The 21,755-nt window shown below is 34.7% G+C and overlaps 1 protein-coding gene across 2 annotated transcripts in view; it reads left to right on the plus strand.

The window, feature by feature from the left end:
- USP25 (ubiquitin specific peptidase 25) overlaps positions 1–21,755 on the plus strand; it is a 139,476-nt gene that overhangs the window by 74,236 nt on the left and 43,485 nt on the right. For both annotated transcript variants that reach the window (XM_082625213.1, XM_082625214.1), the window contains exons 9-16: positions 4,664–4,737; positions 8,753–8,901; positions 14,212–14,339; positions 14,690–14,785; positions 16,378–16,539; positions 17,154–17,377; positions 20,353–20,423; positions 21,404–21,632. In XM_082625213.1, coding sequence (XP_082481339.1) covers positions 4,664–4,737; positions 8,753–8,901; positions 14,212–14,339; positions 14,690–14,785; positions 16,378–16,539; positions 17,154–17,377; positions 20,353–20,423; positions 21,404–21,632 — 1,133 coding nt within the window. The remainder of the gene's footprint in view (positions 1–4,663; positions 4,738–8,752; positions 8,902–14,211; positions 14,340–14,689; positions 14,786–16,377; positions 16,540–17,153; positions 17,378–20,352; positions 20,424–21,403; positions 21,633–21,755) is intronic.

Genomic DNA, 21,755 nt, shown 5'->3' on the forward strand with positions numbered 1-21,755 from the left:
CTGCTACTTTTTTTTTCTGGGCGGGATAGCCCTTTAAGGTTCAGTTACATATATGTTTTTTTCTTTCTTCTTTAAGGAAGGCTTGGCTGAATTTTTAATAGTTTAACCTGCTTTTCTACCTCATTCAGGACCATCTCTGTTTGATGGACAAGTATCTTCTCTTTCTCTTCTTTTGACTTTGTTTTCTGCCCTATAAATTTGTTTTTGTCTAACCTGTTTCTCTGTATTTTCTTGATAGGGTCCTCATAATGAGAGCTAGTGAAATATGAGTTAGGAGTATGCCCAAGTAATTTATTGTTCAAACATGCATTGTCCACCTTCACCTCTTTTGTGTTGCAGAATTCCACCAGGGTTCTGTCCTGTCAGACCAACAGACAGCCCATGTGTGGACTTGATCTATGATTGTCCACCCTTGCTCCTCTTTAGTAAAACTCATGTTCCTTGTACTTTTCCTTAGAGTTCCAACCCCCAAAATTTATTGAGCATGTTTCCTCAGAATGTGAACAATATCTGCATCCCCATCTATGATTACTGAGTCTCCTTGAAGTTCTCTCAGTAATTCTTTGAACGCTTTACCCTGAAATCCCTAGTTCCTCCTCAAATCTATCCAGATTTTCTATAAGCAGCTCATGTGGTAACCTATCTGCAACACAAGTCCCTGATTACTCTTTATCTCTAGCCTTAGAAGACTGACACTTGACTGTTTCCTGAATCCTGGTTATTTCTGAAAGGATCATTCTTTTCTGATTTTGGAGATCTTTCCTTATTACTCATTTACTTTTGAAAAATTTCTTTGGGTCCCAGTGTCAACTTTTCTGATCTAGTAACTAAGAAGTTCTCTCCCCGTTTCCTAAAACTGTTTTAAAAGAAGCTAGAACTTTCCCATTTCATCTAAAATTGTCTTATTTGAAATATGTCCTTCTCATTCATTTCTCAGTAGTTTTGTTTTTTCTTTACTGTTTATGGAGCTAAAACTTTTTTTTTTTTTTTTTTTTTTTTTTTTTGCGGTACGCGGGCCTCTCATTGTTGTGGCCTCTCCCGTTGCGGAGCACAGGCCCCGGACATGCAGGCTCAGTGGCCATGGCTCACGGGCCCAGCCACTCCGCAGCGTGTGGGATCCTCCTGGACCGGGGTACGAACCCATGTCCCCTGCATCAGCAGGCGGATTCTCAACCACTGCACCAGGGAAGCCCCAAGCTAAAACTTTTTGAACCACTATGATCTGCCTATCTAGAACAGAGCCTTCCAGTTGTGCCATGGTAAGCCAGATTATAGGTATGTGGAGATATTGATCCTGTTTCTGTGATCATGAGAAAACATGTGGTTTTATTCCAGAGTTCTCTGCATATATTATCTGTGTGCCAATGACGTTAAAAAGATTGGGAAGCACTGAGTAGGTTACTCTATCAGTTGCCCTAGATCTCTGAACTCTTTCTGTGTCGACCTAATTCCCAAGGCTGAAATGCCCCTGATACAGGTTTTCTTTAGTGATTTCTTTTGGCCTTTGCTATTTGTGTCATTCTAGCTTTTCTTCATGTAAGTGGTGGGTATATTATTTCTGTTATATCAATAGAAGTCTCACGTCTTTTAAATTGCTCTTCACTTGTGTTCCTTACATTTCTGTTGATAACCACAGTCTTAGTCCCTGATATTCAAAGCTTAAATGCACAGTAAAGAGTAAGACCTCTGAGAGGTTGCAAAGAAGGACAGGGTAAACAATTTCTAGAAGATTGGTCTGTCTGACTCCTTAGGGAAGGTCAGTGTGCATACCACAGGTCAGTGGAGAGCAGACCAAAATCCAGATACGAGATTTGGAAAGAGAATGCAGAATTAGTCGAGCAGCTCTTACCCAGTTTCTTCTGCCAGAGTCACCAACCTGGTATGTCACTGCTCTTTCTATGCAGTATGTATGTGACAGTAAGGAGAGAAACCAGGAATGTTGCTTTTCTACATGGAAATACGACCTGTGGAAATGGATATACTAATATTTATGTCTAAAGATTCATAGGCTTTTACATTAAGAGAGGCAATCTTTGGATTCTTCCTCTCCCCCATATCAGTCTCAAGTCCTTTTTATTGTCACAGTGTAAAAAATAAGGTATGAAATAAACTGTTTTCATAGAGTTAAAATGCCCAGAGATTAAGTATGCATAGCGGGAGGATTCATAGGTTTTAGAGGCAGACTTGAGTTTGCTTTTCAGTTTGAGCACTTACTAGTTGTGTGAATTTGGGCAAGTGACTTAGCATAGTCTACAGATTTATTACCAGTGCAATAGAGGTAAGAGTGCCACCTGCTGCCATTTAGGGTGGGCTAGATAATCCTGTGGCAGCATCCCCCAAACTTCAGAGGTTTATGTCATAGCCTTAGCTATGCCCAATGAGTGTGAGCAAGGGGCTCTGCACATCCATTGACAGGGCCTTACACTGACAGAGGCTTCATCTCATCACAGGATTCTGGGATCACCACATCAGTAGAAAGTATATTGGTTCTCAAAGTTACAGCCCAGAAATGGCACACATTACTTCCACTCACATTTTGTTGTGCAGAGCAAGTCATGTGGTTTACTTAACTTCAAAGTTAATGGGAACACCTCCTACCCATTAGGATGGCTGCTATCAAAAAACAAAAAAACCCTCACCAAACCAAAACCAAAACAAAACAGAAAATAACATGTGTTGATGAAGATGTGAAAAAATTGAAACTTTTGTGCACTGTTGATGGGAATGTAAAATGGTGCAGCTGCTGTGGAAAACATGGTGCTTCCTCAAAAAATTAATACTAATATAATTATTTGATGGAGGGAATCCTTTCACAGTGTATACATATGTCAGATCTTCATATTGTACTTTAAATACCTTACAATTTTGTTGGTCAATTGTATCTATAAAGATGAAAAAAACAAGAATTAACCACATGATCCAGCAATTCTGCTGAATTTATATCCAAAAGAATTGATAGCAGGGTCCCACAGAGGTACTTGCACACTCATATTCATAGCAGCATTAGCACAATAGACAAAAGGTTGAAAGAACTGATGTGTCCATGGATGAATGGAAATACAAATGTGTTATACACATACAATGGAATATCCTTAACAAGTAAGGAAACTGATACATACTACAACATGGATGAACCTTGAAGACATGATGCGAAGTGAAATTAGCCAGTCACAAAAAGACAAACACTGTATGTCACTTATATGATGTCAGTAGTTGTCAAACTCAAAGAAACAGAAAGTTAGGATGGTGGTTGCCAGGGCCTGGCAGGAGGGAGGAATGTGGAGTTGTTTAATCAGTTTCTCAAGATGAAAAATAGTTCTGGAAGTTGGTTGTACAACAGTGTGAATATACTTAACACTGCCGAACTGTAAACTTAAAAATGGTGAAGATGGTAAGTTTTATATTGTGTGTATTTTATCACAGTTCAGATTTTTTTCAAATGTCAATAAAGAGTAAATGGGGGGCTTCCCTGGTGGCGCAGTGGTTGAGAGTCTGCCTGCCATTGCAGGGGACACAGGTTCGTGCCCCAGTCTGGGAAGATCCCACATGCCGCGGAGCGGCTGGGCCCGTGGGCCATGGCCACTAAGCGTGCACGTCCAGAGCCTGTGCTCCGCAACGGGAGAGGCCACAACAGTGAGAGGTCCGCGTACCGCAAAAAAAAAAAAAAAAAGAGTAAATGGGAAAGTGCTTCTTACTATGTACCTGAAAGTAGAGGGACAGAAATCTTTTTGAATAGCACTGATGACCACCACACTACCTCATAGGATTGTTCCAGAGATTAAGTGAAGTACTTCCCACCAATTATTTTATGGTTTAAATGAGGGTGAATGTAACACATATATCAAGAGACAGATAGTGTCCTTCTCTCTTTTTAAAAATAAATCAGTTTTACTAATTTAAACAAAATATATGAAGAAAAAGTCTCTGCTGTTGTGGACACAACATACTTTTATATAGCAAAGCCAAAATAAACTGTGTTTTTAGACCACACGGTATAAAGCATTAAAAAAAAGTTAAAAATTCTCAGTTTCTATTTGCTTCAAGCAAAAAAGAAAAACAACAAATTTATATGTTAAAGAATTTGGAAAATTCACAGATGACTAATTTTACCAGCAACATGAAACTTTAAAAAAGATTGGAGTTTCTCTTTAGCTACCTGGGTTGAAGCTGGTGTGTTTCTCCTTCACTGCTGATGGCTAGTGTTCATTCTTCTAGGTAAATGTGGGAAATGACTTATTAAAATTTTATAGAAATTTATTTTGATTAAGTGGCTTTCCCTCCTTCCCAACAAGTCCAAATAAGCATGTATTGTACAGACTAAAAGTTCAAGATTGAAATGATAAAGGAAAGATCAGGCACTTCGTGAATACAGGCTCTACTCAGGTCTTCTTGTAACAAGGTCCCACATAGTAACTCATTTTAACCCTTACAACAACCTTGTGAGTTCCATTACTATTATTATCCTCAGTTGACAGGTAAAGAAACGGAAAATAAATTTAAGTACCTTGGCCCAACACTGTAAGTTACAGCGCCAAACACATGATAACCACATAAATGTTATTGTCTTGGCATATATTATTATTTTTTTAATGTTTTCTCTATTATTTACAGTTCTAAAAATTAAGAATTATAACCGCATTTATATTTTTAACGTGATTTTTAGGGATGAAGAGAAGCCAAAGAACCCCATGGTAGAGTTGTTCTATGGAAGATTCCTAGCCGTGGGAGTGCTTGAAGGTATAGTTACACATGTTTACTTTTTTATTACAATTGAGATATTATTAGCTGTTAGCTCCTTTGTCATGATAGTGACTTTATTTGTGGAATGGTTTTTAATTTTAATTTGACTTACTCTGTCTAGTAGTTTCTGCTGCATTGCTACTGCTAATCATTTATATAAAAAGCAAAGAATTGAGTGCATGTAAAGGAAAGTACAGAGTATATTGTCATATGCTACTTGGTACTTAGTTAATGTTGTCCTGATGTTCTTTGCCTGGGACAGGTTCTGTGATACTGTGAATTGTTAGGATATAGGGATTAAGGGAGCAATTGGTGGATCTTTTAAAAATAATATTGGAGTTTAATACTGGGCTTGGTATGATGGTCACTGTTTTTGAGGGTTTCAAGTCTATGCATGTTGAAAGCTGTACTTAGCAACTTAGCATAGTCAGGGTATTGCAGGGTTTCCATTTTGGGGGTGATTATAAAATTCTTCAGAATATAGTTTTCAAGAAAGAGTTGTACTCTGTCTTTTGAAAAATCAGTTGATTGACACTATTCCTGTTACGTAAAATCCAGGCCTCACCAGTTACTCTTTGGTTTTCCTAAAAAGGGCAGGGAACTGACTCATAAGATATACTTCAAGTAATAATATTACTAAGTCCCAAAGCATACATTTTTGAAAAATTGTTATTCCCAAGTGACCCTATACATCAGCTTTTGAAAGTTCACCCAAATCACCCAAAGTATAAAATGTGGGAAATTAATTTTTCTTCAGTATCTTAAGTGATGGATTCCCATGAAGTTTTGTTTGAATGTAGTTTTATATTTGAGATTTGGAAAAAGGTAGACACTAACTCAGGATTTAATCAGACATCCTAAAGGTTATATTGAGGTGTTAGTACATTTTGTTTGCCTCAAATGCTAAATATTCATTATATAAATAGTGGAATATTTTATACAGTGCATTGTATTCCAATTTGGGATGTCCACACTATCATACCAGTTTTTATTTGAAGTAGAACACTGTATATAGCAGAAGAGGAGCTCTAATCAGGTTGTGACTGGGCATTATTTATAATACTTGTCATGAGCACTTCTACCTATATTATCTGGATTCTTAAAAGTGATTATTAAAATTTCTCAATCAGTGAAGTCTTTGTACTTGGTTTTGGTAAGTTGTTTAAAGGCTACTGTGCTGCATGAATGTGATTTTAATACATTTCCAGGTGAACTCTGTGTTTGCTTTGTTAACAATTTATTTTAGAACACTTTATTATTTTTACATATATCTTCTTAATGCCTTTTTTTAGACTAGTGACTCTCAATTAGGGGTGATTTTCAGTTTGTTTACTAAAGTATCGCAAAACTTCTTCAACTCTTCTAGAATTTCTAGGCCGTTGGCCCCTCCATTCTGTTCTTCTCAGTCTTTGCTTTACTTCCTTCCTTGTCCATTATGATCATCCTTATACATTTCTAAAACTCTTTCCCCTCATTGCCTTTTGGCACCACCTCTCTGGCTAGTCTCTGACCTTCATGGAACTATTCCTCTTCTCTCTGCATGTACTGAGAACCTGACCGCTGCTAGGAGAAAGTCACTCAAATGAGCTAACTGTAGTGGATCATAAAGTTGTAGTGACTCTAAGCTTCACTGGTCCCAAGCCTGTAACCGTACCTGGCAGTCATCTTTGTTTTGTTTAAGCACTGTCTTCTTTCCCATTTTCTTCAATAACAATTTCCAGTTTTTCTACCTCTAATCTAATTTCTTTGTCTCTTCATTTTCTGAGAAGGATCTTAACTCAAATTTCATGGATTTACCATGAAGTTAATGAAGCCTAACCATGGGTCCTGGCTAAGGCCCTGAATCTTAATTTTGTGCTTATAACTTTTTTATCATAGTTCTTAAAAGTGAGTTCCTCATATATATGAGTTCAGGCTTCCCAACTTGGATCCATTCCAACCTCTACCACATTCTTTTATTTTTCCCTCCATGTAATAGAGGAAATATTTAGTCTAATATCAATGGCTATTCATTACATGTGCTCAGAATCTCATCCTTTCATGTTTTCACTCAGGTCTTATTCTGTCCATTATCTTGCTTTTTTTCTGTATCTTTAGCTTCTTCCTTTCACTGTGTCTCTCTCATCAATATTTACACATGCTCTGGTGTTTCACATCTTTAAAATTAAAAAAAAAAAATCTCCCTTCACATGCTCTTTTTCAGTCAGTCTTATTCAGAAATAAGTTCCTTTAAAGTGAGGAGTTTGTTTTCACCTGCTATTTCTCCAATTATTCTACCTGTCCCACTTTCATTTTCTGTCCCCAGACCTCTTCTAAAAGGGTCTTTTTAAGGTTATTGATTTCTTACATGTGTGTTACTCCATTGGATCCCTCTCGGTTCTTATTGAATTCTTATCAACTATTAATGCTGTTGACTCCACTCTCTCCTTCTCCCCCTTTTTCCCACTCTTTCCTTAAAAACACTTCTGGCTTCTATCACACCATATTATCTTGGCTTTCTCATGCCTCTGTGAGTACTTCTTATGAGTTATATTTATAGTTCTTTCTGTATCTAAAGGTAGGAGATCCTTGGGAATCAGCTTAGGTCCTCTTCCTCTTCCTGTCAGATAATTCCTTGGGCAGTCTCATTCACTTCCTTGATTTCCTGCTATCAATAAGCTAGCAATTCTCCAATTTATAGCTTCACACCAGTCTTAGTTACAGACTTATTTATGTCCAACTCTTTTCAACTTGAAATCTTATGGGCCATTCGAAACCAATGATTTTCCCTGCTGCCTTAAAACAAAAGTAAAAAAAAAAAAATCCTCTTCACTGGTGCCCCTTTCAGTACATAAAAATCAATTCAGTTGTTCATGCTAAAAATCTGAATATCATTCTTGATACCTTCCTTTCTCTTCTATTCCGCATCCTGCCTATGAGCCATTCAATCAAGTCCTATTGGTGCTCCCTTTTGTATATATTTATAAATGTGTGTATATCATTTCATCTGTTTTTATACACTTTTACTAACACCCTATTCAGTGCTACCTTTATTTTTAGACAGATTCTATATTAGTCTCCTAACAGTCTATCACTCACTTAACACAGAAACCATAAGGATGTTTCAGAGATATAAATCTGAGCCTCTTATTCCTAGATTTAATTATTCAGTGACTTTCCATTATATTCAGAATATACTGGAAAAAAGTTCTTAACAAGGACTACTAGACTTTGTTAAGAATTTGATTTTGATCCCTCACCTAACTCTTCATGGTCATCTCCGTCTTGCTCCCATAAGCTATACTTTCCTTCCCTTAATTCGTTAAAACATGCCAAGTTCTTTGCAGCCTGAAAGTCTTTGCGTGTCCTGTTGCTTGGCCAAGAATACTCTGGCTCCCCGACGTTGTGGCCTGGCCAACTCCCTTTCACCTTTACAGTCTCAGCATAAATGTCATTTTGATATGGAAGTTTTCCCTGCTTCACCCTCCAGCCCTAAAGACTAGGTTTGTTTCCCGTTTTTATACCTTCTCACAGCACTCTGTCTCACCACCCCTTTTATAACATCTGCAATAATAAACAATTGTTTGTTCATAATTATATGTACAATTAATATGTATAATGGCTTTTTCCAGAAGAGGATAGGAGCTTCCTCAGCTCAGAGACCATATCTCTTTTGTGCACTGCTATATATATTCTCAATGTTATCACACTCTCTTACCCTTAGAAGGTACTTTTTTAAGGAATAAACATATATATATAAATATGTATGTTTGTATACATATATACATAATATGTACTTACATATGCATGTATATAATTATATACACACATAGGGGTGTGTAATATCTATAGCATAGCTGGATGTGAATATACATCTGTACATGTACAAACCAATAGGAAAATTATACCAGCTACTACTGTCTGGAGCATAAACAATTATAGTTTTCAGGTTCAGGAGATAATTACTATATACATCTATTTACTTTTAGTAGCTAAAAGGCCATATTGAATATTAATTTCCCCCCTCTTATAGGTAAAAAATTTGAAAATACTGAAATGTTTGGTCAGTACCCACTTCAGGTTAATGGATTCAAAGATCTACATGAGTGCCTCGAAGCTGCCATGATTGAAGGAGAAATTGAGTCTTTACATTCAGAAAATTCAGGAAAGTCTGGCCAAGAGGTGAGTTTAGCATCTTTATTCCCCTTCCCTTCAGGTCTTCCTTAAAATGTTGTGAAGTGCAATTTAAGGCTCTAAGGATATAGCTATTAATAATTGAGAGAATACTCAGAAAATGTATTTGGATTTAATTATGATAATTTATACATATTTGGGAAACCTGCAGAGTCAATACAGTCTATAAGTTAAATTTTCATTTAAAATTTTCCTCAAAATTTGATGTTAAAATCCTCCTTTAGGACACTGTTCAGTCTTTTAAGACTTTTCAGTCCTGGTACCAGCCATTACAGCATGCTAGTCCTGGAAGTAAGGAAGAAAAACACTGATGTTAGAGTGGAATTTTATATAGACATATGTTACTTACATCAAATATTGTTGGAATATGTCCACACCCAAGTAGGCAACACCACACTCCTTTTCTTGTAAAATTACTGTGTGATTGCCTGAAGGACAGATGAAAAAACTTCCTTTCTCAAGAAAGAAAGAATTAAAAAAATATATTACAAACCTATTTATCTGTCTCCACTGGTCTCTGTCTAATAACCTATCTCCATCTCTCAATTCATCTCTCTAACTCCATCTGTATATCCTTCCATCCATATATTCTTCTAGAATAATAGAGTAAAGGATAAAGGACAGATTATGTGCGCTGAAATCAGTCATCATTAAGCAATTGCTGATAGCTGTCTAGATGTAAATTCCGTGCATGAGGGTGGGGGTCTTCATCTGTGCCACTCCCTACTGTATCTCTAAGGCAGTGTGGTGACTGCAGATAAAATTATATAATACATATTGACTGACTGAATGAAATGTCTCAGTCATATTAAAAAAGTTTCCAAGGTCTTTATTCTGAATAGGTACTTAATAAATATTAAGTGATGGCATCTCTGTTTATCTAAAAAGGGACTAGGTTCTTGTATTTTTCAGGATAAATTGCTTTTATTTGAGTTGTATGCTTTTTTAAAAAGATGTAATTCTAACGCCATCCTCATTTCCTTTTCTTCCCTCACATACTCAAACAAAAAAGGAAATAAGTAATATTTACTATTTTTTGGCTGTTTTTTTGAGAGAGAGAAAATATTTGACATAGTTTTTCTCTCTACATCATAGAACATCTATTTCAGTGATTCTCAACAGTTACGTAGACCTCACTTCAAAGCTATCGAATCAGAATCTAGGGTAAGGATATGGTATATGGCCACCAGAGCTCCACAGATGACTCTGATATAGACCTTTAATTAAGAATACTTAAATTAAGCTTATTTATTTTACTGATTGGGAAACAGATCTGTAAAGATTGGGACTTTCCAAGGATCCCAAAATGGAACAAGTGAGCAGAGCCTCATAAAGTGCGATCTGTTTCCTATTAAACAAAAGAATGATGGGTTTGGGCAGGGAAAAAAGGGATGGCATTTTCCTCACATTGTCAAAGTAGCTTATAAATGAAACACACTATGGTTTATTGGTAAATAATTTAATAATTGGTAAATAATCTTTCTCACATATTCCTAGCTTTTAAAAATGTTTTTCTTACATTGACTCTGATTGTCATTATTTATTTTAAAAAAAAATCTAGTTTGTCCTCTGTCTTTGGCTTCATACTCTGAATGCCGTATACTACAATATATATCTTCTGCTTAGGTTTTCCCATCTAACCTAAGATACACAGTGGTTTGTTGTCATCTCCGAATTCAGTTTCTAAGCAGTCTCAATAATAGCAAATTTGATTACCTGTGATTCCTAGTACCAGTTGCCTAGATTTGTTGAACACGGTGGTTTCAATAATAATTCAACCTGGTTTAAATGACTATCACCGACTAGAGCAGAATATCTTAAAAGTTTTTAGTAACACCCTTAAATTATAGTCTTATTATGTCCTTCAGAAAAGCTATTTTGTTTCTCTATAAAGACCAATGGGTAGCGTTTTAGGCTTGTTTCTAAATTGGCATAATCCCCAATGTTAATACCTTTTATCTCTTACACTATTATTTAATAAAAAATTATTGATTCTACTTTTATACAGAAAACATCTTTTTTTTTTTTTTTTTCTGAAATAGCTGGGGCCAACTAATATAGGAAGATCTCTAGTCTCCAGAATTGCTTATGTTAAAACATCCAGTGGGCTGTAAGAGTTTACATTTCTGTAATGATTACCAAGAGGCAACTGAATAAATTAAAAATGATTATATGTAAGATATTTTTCTAAATCATAAATCTTAATTAAATGTTTTGCCATTTGTAGATGAGTTATACTCTCCAAGAAACCTGGAGCTATTTTTTGATTGCCTATTGGAGAGAAAGAATTTCAAAGAGTAAACACCTCACTTCTGGTGTGGGTATTCACTACTAGTAGTATGATGTACATCCTTTTAGACGATTGCTATGCACATATAAATATTGTATTTGTCTGTTCATACTGTCCTGAGACTTGCATTTTTTTTACTTACCAGTATATTGTGAGCATCCTTCCATGTCAGTATATAGCTTTTCATCATTCTATTTAGAACCTGCATAGTATCACTGTAGCCCGTATTTATAAAATTAAATTGTTGTAATTCTTCTGTGAGACAGTAGTTGGACAAAGAATTATTTCAAGGAATGTCTTCCTGTAAATACCCTTGAGCACTTAGGAATGAAGGATAGTTAGAAGTGGAATCTTTAGGTCACAGGGCATACTCATTTAAAAATGTAAGTACTGCCAAATTTCCCTTCACAAAGTTGTACCAAGTTATAAGCAAAGTGCTGGAGAAATTTTACAGAGCTTTAATTAAAAAACTAAGTTATAGAAATAATACCTACATGTACTATATTAGATATATGGAGATATTATATAGGAAATATGTAGGGCAAAGGAGTGAAGGCAATTAATTAAATGACTGAAACTAATTTTTGAATTGGAATTGCAAGTTTTCCCTTCTCGTGCTTAGTTTATATCCTAACTTTGTTTGGTGTTCTGTGGGGAATTTGCAATGATAGGTCTGTTTTTTCTTGTTCCTCCCCCCCCCATATTCATGTAATCTTCCAAAAGCAAGGTAGTTAAAACATATTAATAGAAAAATCAGCTATTTACTCATAAAAATGGCCACATTCTCTCTAGAAAATATTTTAACAGGTCAGATTTATATTTACAGTAAATTCAGGAGTACTGCTGTTGCCATTGCTGATTATCTAAGTTCTTTTGTCATTCTGAAGTAATCTATTACCCCTGTCAGTTCATTTTATAATGTAGTAATAATAATAGTAATCATAATGATATGTGTTTTGAGATATGGAGAATATAAGCATCATTTTTACCTTTAATGACCTGTGTCTCACAGCGTGGCATACCGGTTAGATTAGGGATAAAGATAGAGTTTTACTGAATGGAAAAATATTTTGAAAGAAAAAAGTCTCATTGTTTTATATTATTTGAAATTCTACTTATATACTGCTGTACTTGTGATCTAAAAATCACAGAGCTAGACATACCCATAGTATTTTTGTAAATGAATTTAGGGAATGGTCTGGCTATCTCTTGTCCTGATAGCATTATAATGAAAAAGTGAAATCCTTCCACTCCTGTAGTAGGAAAAAACTGTCACTGCTGTTGGAGGAAACAGATGCACACAGAGACATATTACATAATATATTATGAACATTCTTTCATAAGATATGGAACCTATTTCCTGGACTATTTATGGTTTACAGAGAAGCATACCGCCAATTTGGGTCGTTTCATTTCTGTTGGCCATTGTAGCTTCCCATGAATTAAAGTATGTTAACTATTTAAAGTTAATACTTAGATTTAATTTTAAATAGTAACATTTAAAGCATTGCAAGAAAAAATGAAGGTAATAGTACTTGAAATCTACTTGTTTGAGTATTATAAAATGGAATAGAGAATATCATCCTAAGGCATCATACGTTTTCCTTGTGATAGGTGTGGGGTGTATTTTAATTCTTAATAGTAAGTTTAGGTGTGGATTAAAGCTAACTAAAAAAAATTATTTCCAATGCCATGGGAGAACAAAGCAAATAAGCAAACTTTGCTCAAGAAATTTTAAAACTTAAGAGATGTTTCTAATATTAGATCTTCCATAACTTTCTCTAGTCAGTTTCAGGTAATATCCATAAAGCAAATTCCTTAAACTTCAACTTTTAGTTAAAGGTAAACCAAATCCAACTCAGGAAATCTCAATTCAGGTAATCATTAGCATTTTGGGAGGGAGAAATAGTTTTTAATAACGATTTATTTTATTGATTTTATTTACAGAAAAGTAACAACTTTCAAGATCATATTCAGTTTGCCACATGTGCAGTTTCTGCTTTTCTTTTTCTTGAACGTTTGAATTTAAATTAGCATACTCTTAGCTTATTGACATTTATGTGGTGACATTTTGTGGCACTTGAAAATACCATACACGATGTAGTATGCAACAATTTCTTTTTACAGAAGTATATTGCATGGCTTAAAATAAGCACTTTAGAGTTAGTTGTTACATTATTTTATACTTCTGTATTTGTTAATTCACAAGTTTGTTCCTTTTTCTTTCTCTTTAAATAAATAAGGTTTATGTAAAACTTGACTCTGTTTATTGAAATAATTTTGAAGTTTTGTTGCATTTCACGCTTAATTGAACAGTTGCCAAAGTGTGTGGAGGAGTTGCCTCATAGCAGTGAGGCATTCAATTCTTTAAGCACTAGTCATTTTTTAAAATATTAAATGTAGTTATCATCAGTATAAACTCTGTTTGCTAGTGATAGATCTTTTTCTCAAATTTGTCAAAATTCCAGTGGGAACATTAAATTTAAAATAGGAAAGTATAAGTTTCTAGTTTTAGCATGAAAATTGTGATCATTTATGCTATAAAATATTTTTTTTTCTTTAGTGTGCTACCTCTTACATGTTAATTTGTCACAGGTTTTTGACAGGGTGGTTGATTGTATTAAGTATATGTGCCATTCCTGGTAGTAATTGTGACATAATATTGAAGAAGCCAGAAGACTTGAGATACTAAGCCATACTTTTATTCAGTGTCTTTCTCTTTGGGTTAGAAATTCTAATGTAAAGAATTAATCATTGAAGAAGGAGAGTCATTAGATTTTTCTCTTTCCTGGTTGTGTGTTACCCCATTGGAATTTTCAAAAGGTGTGAAAAACTTTTAGGAGGAAGTCGAGTTTTAACTAAATTGTATACCCAATCAATTATTTGTGATGTTAGCATTATTATGATGCATATAAAAATGCCACTGCTAACTAACATCCTGTGCCTAAAATTGCAATGGAGAAAACAGAAAGGTGAGATTAAGGGGTTTTGTTACTGTTTTCTTTCAGCATTGGTTTACTGAACTACCACCTGTGTTAACGTTTGAATTGTCAAGATTTGAATTTAATCAGGCATTGGGAAGACCAGAAAAAATTCACAACAAATTGGAATTTCCTCAAGTTTTATATCTGGACAGGTATGGTTTGGTATATACAGCATGACTTAGTTTTGAAATAGTTCAGTATCCAGTGAAGAGTTATTGTGCTTAGAGAAAATTTTTGCTTAATTTCCTTAAAATAATTTTTACTTTTTGCATAATGTATCTAATACTATTTGTCAAGGAAAATGGAGTTCTCTTTTTATTTAGAAAAATATAGTTACTGGGAATAATGTTATAAGGAAAAATACTAATTTGTATTGTCTGTATGATGTTTTATTATAAAATTTTGGATCAGTTGATCTTCTGTGGTGATGGCTAGACTTAATATTGTGTCTACTTCTATATTTGCAAATACTAATAATTGCTGTATTTCTTTTTCCTGATAGATACATGCATAGAAACAGAGAAATAACAAGAATTAAGAGGGAAGAGATCAAGAGACTAAAAGATTACCTCACAGTATTACAACAGAGACTTGAAAGGTATTGAAACTTTTGTGAAATTATGAGCTAATTATAGGAAGTCATATTTTTAGTGACTGTCTAGAGCTTTAACTTAAAATTTGCTTTGAATGATTTGTGATTCTAGGAGTAAATAATCATTCTGGATTGATATTTTGCTTGAATACTTTAGGCTTGAGTTTCGTTAGAGACTAAAATAATTCATATTTGGCATTAGAAGATGATTTTATTGTTTAAAATTAAATATTCCTACCATCAAGAGGTAATACACATGGTACTAAAAATAGTTGTAAAGTTAAACTAATCTATGATTGAGATTTCTTCTTGTGTGAGACTAAATATTACTCTTGAGATTTCCCTTAAAACGAACCGTAACTGAGTTTTTCTCCTTAACACAGAAGATACAAACTCAGATGCCTACGAGAGGCTCATGGAGGCTTTATAAAGAAGGGAAGCAAATCAAGTGTAAGCTGGTGGGCAAAGGGAGTCAGACAGCACATCCCTGTGGAGAGAGGGTAGCTGCTATCCGCACTAGTAGGCGGTGCCACGTGTGAACATCATCTTCCTATTGTCTGTAGCTTTGCATTGTTTCCAGAAGAAGCCAGAATCTAGAGTATGAAATATTCTGTAGTTCAGACAAAAGTCTACAGGCTGGGGACTTCCCTGGTGGCGCAGTAGTTGGGAGTCCGCCTGCCAATGCAGGGGACACGGGTTCAGTCCCTGGTCTGGGAAGATCCCACGTGCCGTGGAGCAGCTGGGCCCGTGCGCCACAACTACTGAGCCTGTGCTCTAGAGCGCGCGAGCCACGACTACTGAGCCCACATGCCACAACTACTGAAGCCCATGCACTTTAGGGCCCGAGTGCCACAACTACTGAGGCCCTGTGCTGCAACTACTGAAGGCTGCACACCTAGAGCCCGAGCTCAACAAGAGAGGCCACTGCAAATGAGAAGCCCGAGCACTGCAACGAGGAGTGGCCCTCGCTTGCCGCACCTAGAGAAAGGCCGTGCGCAGCAACAAAGACCCAACAAGCCAAAAAAAAAAAAAAAAAAAAAAAAAGTCTACAGGCTGAAATGTAGCCTGAAAGATCCCAGTTTGAAACCTCTGATCTAATCTGTATTCCCTTGTTTTAGTATTAATTTGAAAGTTAATAGCCTAAAACTTTTTATTCAAAATAGTATGTTATTTTTCAATAGTTTTAATTCTTAAAAGGTATCAGTAATCATATTGAAAAATAATCAGACGTAAACGGTGGGAGGATAATATTAGTCACCATCTTGAGACCAGATAACAGATCTAAAAATAAAAGTCTCAGGAGATGGAAATGTCAGTTTTCATTTTACTGTTGGGTTACAACTTACAGCAGCATCTAAAATTTATAACAGTATATACACACATTCAGTCTTAATCAGCTTTGGTTTTGTGTTCCTTTGGAGAATATTTAATTTATTTCTTGAGTGTATATTTAGTTTTACCATCTTCATTTGAAAGCAAAATTAATTTCAGTGTTGAGGAATATTTATTGAAGTGTTTTTATTATGTTTTATAACAATTATTGAAAAAAATGTGCTTTATACACAAATGAAAGCATTCATACATTTTATGGTTAACAGGTATTTAAGCTATGGTTCAGGTCCCAAACGATTCCCCTTGGTGGATGTTCTGCAGTATGCGTTGGAATTTGCCTCAAGTAAACCTGTTTGCACTTCTCCTGTTGATGATATTGATGCTAGTTCCCCATCTAGTGGTTCTGTACCATCACAGACATTACCAAGGTAAAAAGTTTTCTTGATAGAAGAGACAGCTATGTTACTGTATTATATAATAATTGATGCCTTTAAAGATGGTTTTATAAAATGCATATTGTGATTTATTTTAGTGAACTCTAAAAATATGACATTCACTTAGAAGGTTGTATGCTTCTGGGGGCTTTCTTATTTCATTGTTTCAATGGATTTTATGGTTGTGGATTGAAATTTTCATCATACTTTTTTCCATTCAGAATTATACTTTAGGTTGTATGTTATATGTATCAACCTTTCATCCATGAAAATACTACTGTTAAATTAGAAAATTTTCTGTAATGTGAGCTGCTAAGTATTAGCAAGGGAAGGTTTTATAATTCTGGTATATGTAAGATTTGTATAAATAAATATGATTAAGCCATTTCTACTATAAAGCTCCAATTTTATAGTAATGTAGTTCCATATATTAAGAATCTCATTAGGTTATTAGATTAATCCACATATTTCTGGGGGGTTTTTTTAAGAAAACTTTTTCTTTTTGAAATTATAAGCCAATTTAATGCTATTTGTTTGGCACATAATCATTGTCCAGAGCTTCAACTTGAAAAGTTTAATAATGAATATTCTGTGCTTTAAAAATACAGCACAGCAGACCAGCAGGGAACTCCTTCAGAACTGCCAAGCACATCACCTGCATCAATAGCTGCCATTTCATCGAGATCAGTAATACACAAACCATTCACTCAGTCTCGGATGCCTCCAGATTTGCCCATGCATCCAGCACCAAGACACATAACAGAAGAGGAACTCTCTGTGCTAGAAAGCTGTTTACATCGCTGGAGGACAGAAATAGAAAATGACACCAGAGGTAAGGAGCTTCTCATAGCAGAGCTACTCTACCTCAGATGAACATGATTAATGTTAGAATTGAGAAGGGAAGTCACCTATGGATTATGGGTTTCATGTGTAAATATTAATAAAGGTTTTTTTCCCCCTACAAAGTGTTTTCTGTAAGATAAACTAGTTTGGCTTCCTTTTTTATGACCTTAATATCAGGTTTAGAGAGACCAAAAGATTTTCCCTGTATTACTTAGCTAATTAATGACCTAACAGATGGTCTGATTTTCTGGTTTAGTGCTCTAAATTTATATCAAACTGGTATTCACATTTACTCCATTGGTGAAACATACAGCATCAGATTTTGTACTTAATCAGTTATGTACCTCCCTTGATGTTTGTGCAGTGAGTTCAAGTGATACAGTGTTTTCTTTAGGTTGAAGAATTAGAAATGTGAATTTTAATATTCAGTCTGCTCTAGTCGGTTTCCAAATATGATCTATTAGCTCAGTGCCAGTCTATAACGAGTTTTAACTGGCATGTAGTAAAATAAGAAAAGTAAGGACAGTGCTCTGTGGGGTGTGTGTGTGTGTTAGTGTTAAGTTGCCATCTGTCCATGCTTGGAAGGAACTCTCCTTTATTCTGAAATTATCTCCTTTACTTTTATCCTACTTTACTGTTGTTAAAATCTCCTTTTTCTTAAAATGAAGTGATATTAATATTTTATGGTTGTTTTATCATAATTTTTCTTGCATGTCAAAATATAATAACCTATTATTGCTCCCTAATTTTATCCTAATTTTATTGATCTATGAAAAAAACATCTAGGAGTTACTCTTTTTATACCAAAAGGTTGGACTTGTACTAAACAATATCACTTGTTTAAATGCCCAACTAGATGCTTTATAGACAATATGGAAATAAAGAGCAGTACGTATTTAATAGGGAGTAAATAGGGTGTGATGGCAACTAACAGCATTAGTAACTAAAGATTTTCTTTAGTATTTTTCATATATAAGGAATTTTTTGTATTTGAAATCATTAGTAAACATTAATTAAGCACATAGTTTTTCCTGAATACTGTGCTAGGTGTTGGATAATTTTCTACTGGACTTGGCAGATTGTGTTTGTTTTCATAAGATTACATTCAGAAGGCTGAAAGTTAAGAACTTTCGACACCAAGGTAGTAGCATTGAGGGAGGAAAGAAATGAATTTGGTATATTCTTTGATGTGGGTCATTGACAAGAGGGAAGAGAGAGGGGGCGGGGATCAGGGATGGTTCCCTTTGTTGTTCATAGTGATATGTATAACTACATAGATGGAATGCACTTTGGAAATGAGCAGACTGGTGGGGAGCAGGCCTTCCACCTTGGGGGAGGAAGTAGGAATATGACGAGTACACTTCTGGCCAATTTAAGTTAGAGGAACTTGAGAGACATGTCATAAGGTTTTGGACCTATAATACTGTGCATCAAGTATTAAAGCTTTTCCTTGGAATATTTGTTTTCTCTTTTATCCCTGATGATATTTGCTGTTAGCATTATTTTTTAAACTGTTACATAGTATTCCAATATATGAATATGATATAATTTATTCAATTTCTGTGTTGTTACTAACTACCAATAAAGCTGGCCTTCCGCATACATATTAACATACTTTTTGAGTTGAATACATTAAAAATGCCATTTCTGATCCAAAGTGTATATACTTAAAATTTTGACTATTTAAAAATTTCCCTCCCAAAACAATAAGGCAGTTTACATTCCCAATAATTTTGTGTGAGAGAACCTGTTTCCCAGTATTCTCCCTAGCTCTGGGCACTTTTTAATTTGGTAGCCTGATAGTTGAAATGAAAATGGTATTTCAGTGTCTTGATTTGCATTTCATTAATTATGAGTGAAATTCTATTTTTCTATAAATTTGTGACCTTTGCCCATTTTTTATATTGAACTATTTGTCTTTCTCTTATTGCTTAATAGAAACTTTAATGTTATGGGTATTAACCTGTTGCCTGTAGTGTATGCTGCAGATAATATTTTTCCAGTTTGTCATTTGATTTTCTTTATGTTGGTTTTTGTTTTGTTTCTATAATAATAGATTTTCTTAAATTTGGGGAGGGAGTCTTTTCATTTATGGTTACTGGGTTTTCTAACAAGCTGTAAAAGGCTTTTCCCTTGTCTAAAGTTCCTAATTTTCTTTTGTAGTCTTTGGTGTTTTTTTCCTGATTCTGTTTAACAGCTTCATAGTATAGTGTGGTTATACTATAATTTAACCATTTCCCTATTGACAAATATTTAGGTTGTCTCCACTTTTTAAAAAACAACTGAAACATCCCTACCTCTAAATAATTTTGTAGGATAGACTTCTACTGGAAGTAGAAATAATGAGTAATGGGAGTCTCATAACTTTATTTCAGTTGGTGATTAAAGTGGATTTTTATTCAGTTACTTCTGTACATATACATATATGTATGTGTGTGTGTGATGTGTGGTGAAGTTATTTTATTTCACTCTAAAGGTTTTCGTACAGGTTATAGCTCCCCTTTTCCACGTATGTGCCCAAGTTTCCTCTGGCTCCAAACTTACATATTTTGACACAGGGGGAACTTCATCAAGGTAAAGAACTTTATTCTTGATTTAGGGCAATAAAAGAATAAACTATAGGAAAAAAATTAAGTTTTTCCTGTTTTATACAAATATGTAGGGGGGCTTAGCTTTAATTTTCATTGGAAACTTCCTTTATAACTTTGAACAAAGTTCAGTTTTATTGGCTGTGCACAGTTTTAAAATAAACCATATTTGTTTTCGTTTTTCATTTGTGCTATATCTTTTATTAAGAACTAAATTTCATTTTATACAAATTCTGAATAGTAAGTTTTAGAACAGTTTTAGAAACTTTTTCTTAGTTCTCTAACATATTGGTAGGAAAACCCTTATTCCCTACCTTATAAGTCTCAGTAGAAACATACTTGATGTTAATCATTAAATGGCATCTTCTATCCTTAGATTTGCAGGAAAGCATATCTAGAATCCATCGCACAATTGAACTAATGTACTCTGACAAATCTATGATACAGGTAAGTTGAATTTTGAGCTAGTAAGCATTATCAAAATTATTTACATATTTTAATTTATCTTTGTTATTTATCATAATTCTCATACTTTTTGTTACAAAATTGTTGAACTTTAAGATTTTTATATTAATATTTTCCTCATTCAGTTGTATTCTCATACTGTATTTATTGCCTGCCTTTTTATTCTTTTATAATAAAATTTATCAAAAATTTCCAAAAGGCCTTAGCATTAAAAAAAAAATTCTATGGGAAAATTATATGGTTGTTTAACGATATTAAGATTATGGGAGTGGGGCTTCCCTGGTGGCGCAGTGGTTAAGAATCCACCTGCCAATTCAGGGGACACGGGTTCAAGCCCTGGGCCGGGAAGATCCTACATGCTGTGGAGCAAGTAAGCCCGCGCGCCTGGAACCCGTGCACTGCCATGAAGAGTAGCCCCCCACTCACCGCAACTAGAGAAAGCCTGCGAGCAGCAACAAAGACCCTGCGCAGCCAAAAATAAATAAATAAACAAACAAACAAATAAGTAAATAAAAGATTATGGGAGAAGGTAAAGGGCTCAGTTACATTTTAACTTCTGAGGCTCATATAATGGCTTATTACATAAGCCATTTTGCTGAACTCATCCATCAATTTATAATTGTGAAGATTTAAATCGTGCTGTATATAAAAATGTTCATCATAAGTTCTTTATTCGAAAGAAATAACTTAAATAGATCAACAAATATATTTCCAAAGTTTTGAAAATCATCTTATTTACATACCTGTCTGTTTTACATGTCTTTAGTTTGCTTATCCTCTCTGCCCCCTGCCTTCTTTTATTTCATAGTTTACTTTTTTCAAAACTTTAATCCCAGCCAATTTACTCTTGTTAAAAAACATATGCTCCTATGGGATCCTCCAGTCAGATGGTTTGTGGGTTTCATGGGATGTGGTGTAATAGACTACATAACTACAGTTTAACTCTTCTTTTTCATATTTAGGTTCCTTATCGCTTACATGCTGTTTTAGTTCATGAAGGCCAAGCTAATGCCGGGCACTACTGGGCATACATTTTTGATCATCGTGAAAACAGGTGGATGAAGTACAATGATATTGCTGTAACAAAATCATCATGGGAAGAGCTAGTGAGGGACTCTTTTGGTGGTTATAGAAATGCCAGTGCATACTGTTTAATGTACATAAATGATAAGCCACAATTCTTAATACAAGGTAAGAATATCAAATATATAGGGTGGTATATATTTTTAAATAAGTAACCCTTTTACGTGACTCTGGTCTCTGGTGTGATTAGTTAAGTGTAGTTTACTAAAGAGTGTGATGAATATGATTAGG

The sequence above is a fragment of the Mesoplodon mirus genome (genome assembly GCF_964341445.2).
Source record: "Mesoplodon mirus genome assembly, chromosome: 6".
Lineage (NCBI taxonomy): Eukaryota > Metazoa > Chordata > Mammalia > Artiodactyla > Ziphiidae > Mesoplodon > Mesoplodon mirus.